The sequence below is a fragment of the Rana temporaria genome, chromosome 1 (genome assembly GCF_905171775.1).
Source record: "Rana temporaria chromosome 1, aRanTem1.1, whole genome shotgun sequence".
Lineage (NCBI taxonomy): Eukaryota > Metazoa > Chordata > Amphibia > Anura > Ranidae > Rana > Rana temporaria.
The window spans coordinates 395,492,002-395,506,801 of NC_053489.1; the positions used below are offsets into that span (position 1 = coordinate 395,492,002).

Below are 14,800 nucleotides of genomic sequence, written 5' to 3' on the forward strand. Positions count from 1 at the left end.
GAAGATGGGGTTATGGGTGTGAAGCTGTATTGTGCACTTTGACATTTTATTAAATTTTTAAGACAAGGCTGACTAAGACAAAGCTGATCTCCAGGCAAATATATATATATATATATATATATATATATATATCTCACTAGCCACAGAAGATATAAATCCACTTTGTGTGCACTAAATACCTTTACAAACCTGTGCTCAGAACCCTGTAGCTTGTACATGCATATTATTTAATGTGAATTGTGTTTTTATGTATTTTACTGTTTTGTATTATCCCTGTCAAGTTGTTGTTGCTGCCTGCCATAGAGGTGTCCCCGCTGTAGAGGTTCATAACATGAAAAGTGGTGGAAAACCCAAAAATTTAAGAGCTCTTAACAGATCAGGAGAGGGGGGAATCTTCCAATGAAGATGCTTGTTCTACAGTGGATGACAACTGTCTAAAAAGTAAATACCTCTGACCCTCATTTTATGCTGCATCTTGGGACAGTGGAGAAAATTCCCCAAAAAATTATGTTTTTCTACTTTTCTACCTTACCCAAACCCAAATCCAAAAAAAGGTTTGGATGTTCCCTCTGCAATTAAAATGTTACTAAACCCAGGACCTTGCATTCACTATATCTGGTCTCCCACAGTACACAGAAATGCAATTATTTAAGTAAATATAAAATGCCAAATACCTTTTCTTGTCAGTCATATATAGCAGTCTTGTGACTTCTATCAGTGTTTAGCCGAGCACTGGTTAAAGCTTGTAGGAGGAGTTTTCATTCTCCCCTGATTGTCCTTTGAGGCTGCAGGACCCCTGACCCTCTGTCTGGACAGTGCTGATTGTCCCTGTGCTAATCACATTCACCCTTTCAAGAAAAAGAACTAAACAAAAAAAAACCTCTCTAGCAATACACACTGAACTGAGCATGTGCAGAGTGCCCCCAAGGCTCTGTTCTACCAAGAGATGGATTGGGGTCTGTGGAAGAAGGGGAGTAAAATAGAAGACAGGATCAAACAGCCTTTTACACAATGCAAAGGATTAACCCCTTAGGTTCCACGGTGACTATTACAAGCATATTTTACTGCATATTGATTTTACTGTTGTGGGTTTAGTAACACTTTAATTCTCATTTGAATTTCATTATGCACATTCATTTTCCAAAAAAGCAGCAAAAAATATCTGAATGGAAGCAGTACTAGAAAACACACACACACACACACACAACTCAAATAATGCTGGCTGGTGTACTGATCCCCAATAATCCTGTTTTAAATGAAAGGGTGAAAATGTACATTCTAATATTTTAATTAAATTAAGTTAATAGAATTTTAAGATATTTAGCATGAAGGAGGAAACTAGACATCACAGTTACATTCTATTTTGTTAGACTACAAGAGATAATTACATATTTTATTAATTGATAAAAAGAGTTGACATCTTCTGCAGGGTTTGCACAGTACACAGAGCCATTCACATCAGTTCCTGCCCTTAGATTAACCTCATGCCCCTCTAATAATAATGATACTTTGCACGCTTTAGGAACAACTCAAGGAGAAGCCAATTTTCACACAGGTATGCTGTAATGTTTAAATATAACAGTTGAGTATAACATAGGAATATTGCATGGTCACCATTTGGAGTCATTCATTAAAATAATTTTACCAAACACAGACATTTCTACTGTTCAGTCAAAATGTATGGTTTTTATCACTCCCTTAGCTTGCAAAACAGTGAAAAGCTATACACGTATTTGTACAAATGTATTTTTTATTTTTTTTAACATGTTTTCTACATTAAAGGACATTATATTGAATATTCTGAATATTTCAAACTATTGTTTCACATTGAAAAACACTACCATTTGCAATGACACATTCAGGTATATTTTGAGATGTATACAATTGGTTAAAAATAAGGATAACAGTTGTTCTTACATAGAGTACATGCACATACATAAAATCTATAAACCAAAGAAAAGAAACCAAAATAGTCAGAAATTATAGTATGTGTTAGAAAACCAATAAATACCCCCACACTTACCCAAATGATTGCAATTACATGTGGTGCAGCCTGGAATTGAGGTGTGTTCAATCACCAATGAAAATGAAAAAAACTAAAAAAAAAAGCAGCGCAACCACAACCATATCGAATTACATAAATAAATCAACTAAAAGGTGAAAAATAAAAACATTCTACAAATAAGATATGAAAAATGTAAACATACAGTACACACTAATGCAAATTACAACACAAATACTCCATAAAAATATGTGAAGTAATTAAATGAGAAAAAAGGTGAATACAATATCACAGTAGTGTCCTTTGTGCATATATTCTCAAAGTGAAATATGCAGAATCAATCTTGCATAAATACAGTGCTCCAAGACCTTTCAATTAAATCGTGCATGAAGAGAGTGCTCCGAACAATATCTAGCACCACAGTGTACCACCACCTCACACTCTGGCCTCTTACCTCATGATTAGACATACACAATGGTAAGGTCCAATGACGCTTGTCCCAATACTGGGTATAAATCCACAAGTATCTTCAGACTCTCTAGTGTGATATATGGTAACTCCCATTACCCCAAATCCATGGAAAAAAATGGGGAGACCATCATGGTGCAGTATCTAGGTTTTCATAATTTATTAAAAAGGGTTACAATTCTCACAAATGTGGTGCACTAGTGACATTTAGTGCACCAGATGATTTGCATACAGCAAGAATAATAAAATATGTTTTGTTTTGTCACGTAACCGTAACTAAACAAAGTGCAGGAGGTTACCTGAATGACATTTCCAAATCCCAGCTGCTAAAGTAAACAAAGAAGCAGGGTCACCATGTGACATCACTGTCCAAATACGGACATGACCATATTTTGTCAACAATATCACTGGATGACCCAAACCCTTTGTTTACTTTAGCGGCGGGGACCTGGAGATGTCATTCAGATGATCCCTATCCCTTGTTTAGTTTAGTGGCAGGGATCATCTGAATGACAGCAACAGAATCAAGCATGTCTGGGCATTTTTGACGTGGACTTGCATCACTGGGCGACACAATTGATGATGAATGTACATAGTGGGCCTTTTTTTTAAATAAAGAACTTTTTTTGTGAATGAGTATGGGGAACTATGTACCCATTACTCATTCACATGGGAGAAGGGGGGGTGGTATCTGGGGGCCTCCTTATTTTTAACAGGGGCTTCCAGATGTCCAAAAGCCCCCTGCCTGCAGAGCCCCATAACCCCACTTTGCAAGGGTTGTAGGGAAGAGGCCATTGTCCTTATCATCATGGGGACAATGTGCTTTGCCAGGGAATCTCCCTTGGCAAGTTACCATACCCATGTGGACTGGTATGGTTTGGGGAGAGGGGGGGGCAAAAGCTTATCCTCTCACTTTCCTGGCCATCTTGGCTGCATAGTCAGGTAAGGTTCTGGTATAGATTTTTAGGTGTGTTTTTGATTTTTATGTTTTTTTTGCCTAAGGTTCCTCACAAATCAATACTGAACTTGAAGTGTCTGGTGGGGTATTTGAGGGGACTCCATGCTGTTTTTTATTGGGTTCCCCTTAAAATCTATACCAGACCTGAAGTGCCTGGTTTGAATTTTAGGGGGGAACCTAATGCTGTTTATTTTTTATTTTTAACACTATCCCCGCTGTTTGATCACATTCATTTATCAGTCAGGAATCTTCAGCCCTCCCCCGCCAGAACACCACGGTCAGTGGTCTCAGCCATTGACTAAGGGGGCTAATCAAGAGCCAGTCGTCCACTAGTTTTCTACCATACACGTCAAACAGAAGTTGGCGATCATTCACACGGGCCAAACGTCGGCCGTTTTTCATTGAAACGCCCGATGTTTCCTGACATTCAACCTGTGCATACAAGGCTTTAGGATTGAATGTTATGGCGTTTCGTGTTTTACTCGCGATGAATATGCAAATGAGGAGATACGCCGATTCAGAAACGAACGCCCGCCCGTCGCTTTTTTTTTTATGTCGTTTGCGTTCGGCTTTTTCCGGCGGATAGTTACCCCTGCTATATGAGGGGTAGCTAATGTCTGCTATAAAGGGGTATGGCCGTCGTTCCCGCGCCGAGTTTCAAATTTTTACGTCATTTGCGTAAGTCGGTCGGGAATACGGATGGCCGGAATTTACGTTGTCGCCGAAAACAATGACGTCCTAGCGACGTCATTTGGAGCATGCGCACTGGGAAATATCGCCGGCGGCGCATGCGCAGTTAAATCGGCGCGGGAACGCGCCTGATTTGAATTGTACACTCCCCCTAGCCGCGGAATTTGAATTCCGCCGGGGGAGTTACGATCCGCCGGCGCAAGTTTGGAGGTAAGTGCTTTGTGAATACTGCACTAGCCTCGCAAAAGTGCGCCGGCGGATCGTAAATCACATAGATCCGCTAATCTATGTGAATCTAGCCCTATGACTCTTGAATAAATCAAAAGCCCATCTCTGGCCAAGCTTAACCCCCATCCAAATGTTCCCTCCCACTCTTTCACATATTTTTTTTTTAATATATATATATATATATATATATATATATATATATATATATATATATATATATATATATATATATATATATATATTTTGCATTATTTTGCTAATTTAAGTTTACAGTCTGTCCTTCAACAGTATCCCTTTTGGATATGTTCCTATACCTGTTGGCCACCCAAGCAGCAATGTGGACCCCCAAAGCACTCTCCTCCTGTGCAGGAAAGAATATAGAAGATTCAGGACCAGGCAGGTCATGTGACCTGCGCAGCTAAATTAGAGGTGTCATCCATACTAGCACATCAGGTGTCATCTTTGATTTGCCAGAAAAACAAAGTAAGCTGAATTGTTGGAATTTTTCTCTAGCCCCAGTATGTCCTAAATAAAAAAAAACAGTATTTATCAGTATATAACACGCACAGGCGTATAACACGCATCCTAATTATAAGATGGAAGTTTCAGTAAAAAAACTTCCAAGATCCCCTGCACAGCACACGGACCCCCTGCACAGCACACAGGAACCCTGCACACCCCTTTCTCTGCACAGTACACAGCCCCCTTTTCCTGCACAGTACACAGCACCCTTTCATTATAAAGCCCCCTTCCGCATCCTCTGGACACCCAGGAGACCACCAGTCTCCTGGAACAGCATTGCCAGCATACTCTAAAGTATAGAAAATATCACTGTCAGCCCCTTCTACACACCTCCTGTGTCACTCTCATTGCAAATCAAAGCTTCCATATACCTCAATTAGCGCTATTACTCATGGACACGGTCATGTGCCTCTCCTCTGCTTTTTCATTGATGGTCTCCTCCTCCAATCAAAAGCTACACTCAAGGAGGAGGTGGAGTGGGAGGAGGAGAATGAGAACGAGCGTCCTTACTTGAGGTATTAGAGCACAGGTGTAAAACACAAAGGCCCTCCAGGCCATTTCATGTGCCCCTCGCACCTCCCCTGCAGCTGCAGGAGAGCTCCAACCCTCCTCTGGTCCTCCTCCAGACCCTTACTTTCTGCTTTCAAGCAATGCATCCATCTTCTTCCCAGCAGCAGCATATATAAAGGGGGGTGCACTGTGATGTAAGGGAGAGTGAGGGACTGAACTTCTGATGGTGGGGTGGCTCTTGACATCTAATGTAAGGGGAGGAGATGCACTGGACATCTAATCTTACAGATACAACTGGCCCTTTTGAAGACAATCATAATGCTGGTGCGGCCACAATGAAATTGAGTTTGACACCCCTGGATTAGAGGCTTCTATTAATATTGAGAGGGACACAGGAGGAGCGTTTTATGAGAAAGGGCTGATAGTAATGTTTTCTACAGTTATTAAAGTATGGCATCGCTGTCCCAGGGCCAGGAAAGGTTGGTCGGCCTGACACCCTCTCAGTGGGTGGAACCCGATGGGGACCATCCAATCCCCGCCTCCCTGTTGGTAAAAAAAAACAGATATTGGCATATAACAAGTGCATGTTATACGCTGATAAATACGGTAAATCAAAAAAATTCAATAAAGAACATTTAAAGTATTCCATATTTAAAGCGGAAGTAAACCCATCCATAAAACAGTTTAATTTCTGTCACGTCCCAGAAATGTAACACTCCAATTGTTTGTGCTTTCAACCAAACTGTCAAACCATCTATTGGTTTAATAACTGATCACATGCGCAGCATCATGGCAGTTGTAGATTAAACAGAGGCAAAGATGGCTGCAAACGATAGGGGGGTTTTACTTATACTTTAACTAAAGATACTCCTTGTTTAACGACTTACCTCTTTAAGGACCACTCAGACTTACGACCCGCTCTTCCCACCCTAATGAACCGATATACATCATTGTATTATACAGTACAGTACAGAATTTTTGTTTGTGTTATGTACTTATGCAAATTAAAACAACATTATTGAGCTGGAGTTTTGTGTTTAGACCTTTTTTCACAGTACAGTGCAGTAGTTAAGAATGCTTAAAATATTGATTACCGTATTTATCGCGGTATAACGTGCTCCCGCGTATACCGCGCACCCTTAAAGTTGCCCCGAATCCTGTGGAAAAAAGTTTTTTTTGTACTTACAGTTTTGGTGTCTTGCGCAGCGTCCATCGGCGGCCTCGTCGGATCCGGCGTCCTTCTGCGGCTTCGGGTGTCCTCTTCGTCGGGTCCGGCGTCCTTCTGCGGCTTCGGGTGTCCTCTTTGTCGGGTCCGGCGTCCATCTGCGGCTTCGGGTGTCCTCCTCGTTGGGTCCGGCGTCCTTCTGCGGCGTCCTCGCGTCCTCCCCGCTCGTTTCCCGCGCCGAGTTTGAATACTGCGCCGACATATACAGATCGCAGTACACTCGTGTATTGTCGGCAATGCTCGGCAACTCTCGCGCTGACGTCCTGTACGTCCAGGACGCGAGCGCGGAAGGAGCCGAGACTGCCCGACTATACCCGAGTGTACTGCGCTCGGTATATGTCGGCGCAGTATTCAAAACTCGGCGCGGGAAAGCGGGTATCGGCGTATACCGCGCACCCACGATTTTGCCCTGATTTTCAGGGCAAAAAAGTGCGCGGTATACGCCGATAAATATGGTACTTGTGGCTCCTTGTTTAACGACCAATTCATTTAACGACCTGGTCATTGAAATGGAACCTGGTTGTTAACTGAGGAGAGCCTGTAATGTGTTAAACTGTATGTTCTGTTATAAAAAAAAAAAAAAAAAAAGCAATAACATAGTTTTAAAACTAGCCCTGTTGCATACAATCTAATGACAACTTAATATTTTTTATTTGGTTATTTTTATAATGATATCTGAATTAATTTGGTGTAAATAATTATTAAAAAAAAAAAAAAAACACAAATCCAAAACGAATCAAAGTAAACATTTTATATAAGAAAAAAAACGTAATTTTTTTTAAAATTATGAATACTAATTTAAAAAATATATGTTTTAATATTACTTATGCATATATATTTGTTTTACTGTTTTAGAAATAAAATGTTTACTCATTTACTTAAATAAATATAAATATAAACCTTCTTGCCTTATGCATTCTGCATTGGCATTGCTCTTTTAAGAGTAAAAAAAAAAAAATACACACGCGCGCACGCACACACACACACACACACACACACACACACACACAATGTCATCAGGGTGGGAGGGATGAACCATTCCTGGAACAGCTGAAAAAAAAAAAAAAAAAAAAAAAAAAAAAGCTCTGGCTGTTTCAAGATCCCCCATTAGAAAATGTGCGTGATTTGTGGCCAATGCTTCAGGGATGTAAAAAACTGAAGGGGTAGCTATGGAGATAGAGAGAGCATTGCTGGCTGCTTCCTTTGACAGGTGTTGAGTAGGAAAAGTCTGAAACAAGCATGTATGCCAAAGGGAAAGGATCCACTGTCCCCTCTGATAGCCAGGCAAGGGAAAAGTAAGTGCAAATCCATTGTAATGTTCACTGCATATACCTCTCTGCTTTATTTCTATGCTCCTTGCAAGAAAGATGAATGGGAGCTTACAAATAAAGTGCAGGGGGATGGAGGTGAGGGGGCTCTAGATAAGCCATGTATGCTCCTCATGCTCTGGTAATGCTTGTCCTACCCTGGACACAGGGATCTAGATGTCAGTGCTGTAACTTTTTTTTTTTTTTTTATCCCATGCTGGGAGAAGGTTACAACTTACTGCTACTGTCCCACATGTCCCTGTAGAGAGGAAACAAAGTAGCATGTGAATGTGTTTGTCACCCTGGGAGATGTGTGCCTTGCCTTATTGTTATTATCACGGGATCCTCAGTACAGGAGGAGGACTGGTGCTTTGTTGATGGAACATGATTGCTCCAAGTGATCTTTTTCAGTGCATGAGATGTATCTGGGCTCCGTTATCATTGTGTATGTGATGTGAACTCTCTATAGATGTGTTTCCTGGGAGTGCGGTGCTTTGTTGTACACTTCAGTGCAGGCAACTTTCTTCACCTAAAGACAACATTCCCATCTTCCAGCATATTTAGTTCTAAGTAAAACAGCTGTGCTAGATAATACATTTTATTGCAGTTTTCTAATAATCCAATGACCACGTACTTTACGTTACTTTACTTTGTTTTGTACATGTCTCTTCCTCATCTTAGTGCCAAGGTATTCATCATCATTATTATTATTACTATTATGATTAGCAGCTATCTAATCACATTGTCGTATAGCATCTGTAATGCAAAAAAAAGTTTTAAATAGAATGTAAAGTTTATTTAAGCAAGCTGGCAATTTACAGGGCTACCTTTTAGTGTTTATATTATTCATCTTATAAAATCCATTGCTTGTATGCAAATGAACGTGAACGTGTCCATTTCTTTGTTAGAGAGAATGCATCTATTTGAATGATAATGAAGTCGAATTGCTGATTTCATTATTTCAAATTTCCCTCCTGATTTTTGTTTCTTTTCATTGGATGATACTATGCCAAGTTCACCTACCTATTGGAGATATTGTATTAGGGTAGGCTGCCTTAAGGTTTTTAAAATCAAAAAGCTTTAAACTGCCCAACTCTTCTTGTCTGTTAAAGTTGATGTCTTCCACTTTGCAACAGGATGCTTCTCCCACCCCCAAACTACTTTCTAGCACTTATAGCACAGTGAGGGATGCTCTCAGAGCCAGCTGTAACAATGACCTGCTAAACTATTGTACTGTTCAGTCCTTTAGCTGCTTTATTTCCATGTATAGAACCCAGAACTCTTTAAAAGACATTGATCCATCAGTGTTTAATATGTTTACTTAATCTCCTAGTGTAAGCTTGGCTGTATACTTGGATTTACTACACTATTGCAGCCGTGGGGTTATCTCAAGAGAGAATTAAATGAAATTATTATTTCATTGTATCTGTGATGAGCATCGTGTTCTTTTTAAATACAGTTTCAAGTTTTTAACTCTTAGTGGATTTTGGTACTGCATATTCGTTTTAATTGTAAGTCTTCGCTTAACCTAGACTGATAACTTTGTAAGTTCTGTTTAGTTATATGCTTTAACCACCTACAGCTTGGCCATTAAAGTGGGTGATGATTTATATATAGTAAAAAGTTTGATCCAATGTTTCATTCTTGTTGAACTTTGTTGCTTGTCCACTCTGTCAAAAAATTTGTATTGTGTGGTAGTGTATTTGTCATTAATATTTACACATATATTATCTGGTCCTCTATAGTCAAGTGATGGATCCTGTTTATTTCCATACACCTGGCTTGGGGATGACCACTATGATAGTTACATAGTTAGTCAGGTTGAAAAAAGACACAAGTCCATCCAGTTCAACCACAAAAAAAATAAACAAACAAAATAAAAAACACAGTACAATCCCATACACCCAACTCCATACCCACAGTTGATCCAGAGGAAGGAAAAAAAACAGCTACACCTATTTGTCTTACCCTGTTGGTTTGCCTGTTATTCAGATAGGCTTGTGCAGTTTTTATCAACTCTCAGTGCAATGCATAGTTTGTATTTACAGAACTCCTCCAACGACTGCTTGTAAGTACAAGCAGCTTTAGGATTCTAATACAAGACAGATATTATTTTAATGTATGTATTGATCAATAGAGTAATTATTTATGCAGTAAAATAATTATCATTGCTGAGACACAAACTGACCGTACAGAAGTAGAACCATGGTTCATTCAAAGAATAGATCGGTGCTCCCCCAGAGTTTGTACTTCTCACTGCACACTTGCATCATCTTTTCTTTATCATTGATTCAGTGGTGATATCTTTATTGTTTGTAAGCCGAAAAAGATAGTTTCCTATTCTATGGAAAAGGGGAATGATCTTTACACAAAAAACTGAATTTATTTTAACATACCTGAAAATCTCTGCAGGCTATGTCTTGGACTTTTTATCACTTCTTTCCATACCTCCATGCTACCCAGTTATCATAACCAATGATCAGGTTAGTGATTTGGTAGCATATAGTTTGGTGGTTCAATGAATGTAAGTAACAACAATGAGAGGTAACTTAAACTAAGAAAGTTGAACTGCTCCGTCTCTTCATCACTAAACTGTGAGCGAACTGTTAAGGGATTGTACACTGTATCCTGTACACTTGCATCATTGCTTACACTACTCTATAAATGTCTATGCAGTGATCCAACGTTTGCTGTATAGTTGTCTTTCCATTTAGAGCTTGTTTACTTGAAAAGGCTTCATTTTGTAGTTCATTTTTTTATTAAACTGATAATTTAAAATCATTTTTTTGTAAGAATCCTGTGTGTACATGCTAAGGCATGCTATCATGTCACTTATCCAATCTCCAGTTGGGATAGAGGGAGCAGAATCTTTGTCATGGTGGCTTGCAGTGAATGCTATGTCTTTATATAGTGTCACTTCCCCCATCTCCACTTGGCACACTGAGAGGCAGGGAATTAGTCATGGTGGCTAACGTTGAATAATGAGCAGCACAACAGAGAGTACACCTCCTCATATACCATCCCTATTGTAGGGACAGATGCAGGGGATAAAATACAGAGCTGTAACATGTAAACATAGGACTAGGTCATCTATGTGCTGACCAGTTCTGAAGTTCATGTTATGTAATGCATATATTATGTATTGCATTAACCAATGCACCTATGCTTTTTTTTTTTTTTTTTTTTTACAAAGCAGCTCAACAAAATACACAGTAGTATGTAGTACTAGGCGCTGCAGTGCAGTCTTAGTGCTGTTGGGTGCTATTAAAAATATATGGCGCCCCAACACACTAACACATGTAATGCACATCTCCATGCATTGCAATAATGCATCACATAAGTGTGAAGGGGCCCTAAGGCCTTTCCTCTTCAAAAGGGATGCAAACACTGCAGCTTTTCTCAATGGAACACTGACTTTGCCAAGGTGAAGGCTGGTCCCGTATAAATCAGTTTGAAAAGAAAAATCTGCACTTTCTTAAAAACAGAGAAAGGCAGAAATCTGTAGAAAAGCTTGCTAAAAGGCATTGCAATGTATATGGTTCACCTAGAGGGGTTTTTAGTTTTTCTCAACAAAGCTGGGGTTACACTTTAAATTAATGACTACATGACTATTCCATTCAATTCATGATGCATAATCATAGATATGATTTTTTTCTGCAGACATTATCTAACAAGGGTAGAATTTATTTATGTTTTATTTATTGGGGCAGTTGTTAATATTTAGTTTAGTGCTTCCACTGCATTTACTGAACCCTTTCAGTTACATACTTTCCATTCTATGGTTAGAATGGAAGGTGCCCAACCTTTTGAAGAGCGAGGGCCACTTAAGCAACTTGGTAACCAGTCGTGGGCCACAATGAGTGGAGCAAGCAGATGACAGGTCACGGCTACTCTATAGGCCCTCCGATCCGCCCAATTAAATGGGGACAAATTCCCTTCTGTTTTTCGGTTTGGAGGTAGGCAGGTGTAAACAGACATCTGTCGCTCTATAGAGGTGAATTGAGGGTCCCATTTGGTCGGGCTGATAATGTGAAAAGGGTCCAAGACTGCTTTCACACTGATGTGCTGCGGGTTACCTACACTGCAGGTGCAGCGTAGTGCACCTGTGTCTATCCTGCGGGTTAGTTGAACTTTGCCATAGACTCCACTTGTGGCAAAAGCCGGCGCTGTAGAGGAAGCATCGGCTCATGGGGCTCTGCTCTGCAGCCGCTTTCTTCCTCTACCACTAGCTTCATGCACAACACTGATGTTGTGGTATGGCGGGTCGGCAACCTGCGATCTGGGCTTGCCAACCCACCATTCCAGAGCAGGAGGTCGCGGGCCACATCAGAGGGCTCCGCGGGCCACTGGTTGGTCACCCCTGAGTTAAAGTAAACCTCTATCCTATTTTACCTTTTAAAAATCCTGCCTAAGAGCAGGCACCAAAATATGCCCTATATTACCCCTATTAGCAAACATGCTTTTCTGTGACCCACTATGACTTAGATTCACATTAATACTTTATTACTAGGGCATGACTTTTCCTGACTTTATGACTTCCCTGACTTCCCCTATGGCTAAAAGTCCTGCTTACTGCTATTATTCTTCTAAATATACTGCATCCACGATCACTCTTATTAAACAGGAAAATTCGGCAAAAATCATGTCCTAGTAACATCCGATTGGGGCACAGTGGGGTCTTTCCTGGTTAACAAATGTAATAGCAGAGATCCTGTGAAATAAGATTACAGTGATGCCGATCAGATGAGGAGACTGCAGAAAAATACTATTATTAGCAGTCTGGAAGGCAGAATAGATGTAGAGCACTTTATTAACAAAATCAGGCATCCATAATAAACTTGCAGGCTTCTGAGTATGTCAAAACAGGAACAGGAACTAACTTGTACAGAGCATAGAAAGTATTCTACATGTAATACTGGTAAATAGTGACATCTACAGGCCAATATAATGTGACCCAGAATCGACAGCTGAGTTTTTCCACTAGAGTATTTACACATTTTCTGTTTCGTCCTGCAGATTCAATGCAGTTTAGAACAATTTTAATGTACTTGTTGTGACAATCCAGAGTTGGGCTTTATACAGTTATCAAATGTAAAAATATAAGTGAATGTTCTGAGGAAACAGCAACTTGCACAAAAAGGTAACACACCAACCTTACACAAAAAATATCAAAACATGCAAGTGAATTAAATAAATACACAAATATAATTAATAAATCTGAAACTATGAAGTGACATCAATTATTAAATCATTAAAGTGCATCAATCAGTAAAGGTGTACTGATATATACAAAAACCATTTAGTGTGCAAACATAGGAATCCTAAAGTTCTGGTGCTCAATAAATGTCCAACAAGTCATAAAGTCCCCAAATCCACATCAACAAATCTTCCTGAGGTAGGCTAGGTTCACACTGGTGCGATTCAGAAACCAGTGCGATTCCTTTGCGGGTTTGTTGCATCTAACTCGCAGGCAGGTCACACTGCTCTCTGAAAACTGCTGCAGGTGCCAATAGAAAGTTAATGACACTCCAAAATCAGTTTGCAGAATGCAATTCAAACCGTAGAATCCAGTGCGGACCAAAACAAGGGTCCTGCACCATTTTGGCGCAAATGCGATTTCAGCCATACAAATTTGTATGGCTGAATTTGCATCGCACACACATGGCATGTGATGTGGACAGCGATGCAGTGCGAATCACATGCAATGTCTGGCATTGCATAAGGCTGGGTTCACACTACTACACTACTTTCATCCTACTTTGCTTTGTGTTCAATGTTTCCCTATGAGAGCGTCTTGTAGCGTCCTACACAAGTCCGTCCGACTTTGAAAATGCTCCCTGTACTACTTTTGGTCCTACATTGATCCTACTTCAGGCCCATTGAATATCATTGAAGTCGGACCAAAGTAGTATTCTGTTCATGAAAGTAGGATGGATGTAGGACCAATGTAGGATAAATGTAGGACCAATGTAGCAGAGCAAAGTAGGATGAAAGTAGTGTAGTAGTGTGAACCCAGCCTTAGTGTGAACCCAGCTGTACTCTACAATAATCTCCACCTCCACTCCATCACCAGAAGTGCAGTAATCCTCCACCTCTATGCACTGACTGGACAGCTAATGCACATTAGCCTGTAACCACAGCCTTTACTGCACTTCTGTTGATGGAGTGGAGGTGTTTCTTACACAGGGGACATCATTATAGTGTACCTTAGGAAGATTTGTTGATCTGTATACATATGTCCTCCAAATATCACTATATACCATGCAGCATACAAAACTAAGCACCCAGCAGTGGAAAATAAGCAAGTTTGGCAAGTACTCCTTATATAAAAGCTATACTAAGAGAAGTATGGGGAATTACATAGCTGATCTTTCTAAAAGAAGCCTCGTACACACGATCGGATATCTGATGGAATCTAGTCCAATGGATTTTTTTGTCGGATATCCGATGAAGCTGACTTTTATGAGTCTTGCCTACACACCATCGGTCAAAAATCCGACCGTGCCAAAACGCGGTGACGTAAAACACTACGACGTGCTGAGAAAAATGAAGTTCAATGCTTCCGAGCATGCGTCGACTTGATTCTGAGCATGCATGGATTTTTGACCGATGGACTTCCACACAGACGATCGTTTTTTTCTATCGTTTTGCTATCCATAGGAAAAGTTCTATTTTTTTTCACCGATGGAAAACAAACCGATGTTGCCCACACACGATTGGTTTGTCCGATGAAAACAGTCTATCGGTCCGTTTTCATCGGACAAACCGATCGTGTGTATAGGGCTAAGGTGGATGGAGAAATCAACACCATCGGGATACCCACTGCTTACAAGATACACTGATCATTTATAAAGTGAATAAATAGAATTCAAAACACAAGATACACTTAA

The 14,800-nt window shown here is 40.1% G+C and overlaps 1 protein-coding gene across 3 annotated transcripts in view; it reads left to right on the forward strand.

Annotated features, from left to right (window-relative positions):
* The first annotated feature begins 7,685 nt into the window (after positions 1-7,685).
* The window catches only part of SSBP4 (single stranded DNA binding protein 4), a 613,000-nt gene continuing 605,885 nt past the window's right edge, over positions 7,686-14,800 (forward strand). The window contains exon 1 of one of the 3 annotated variants that reach the window (XM_040322775.1): positions 7,686-7,898. In XM_040322775.1, coding sequence (XP_040178709.1) covers positions 7,843-7,898 — 56 coding nt within the window. In that variant the 5' untranslated portion in view covers positions 7,686-7,842. The remainder of the gene's footprint in view (positions 7,899-14,800) is intronic. The other 2 variants (XM_040322767.1, XM_040322783.1) reach the window with 2 other exon arrangements.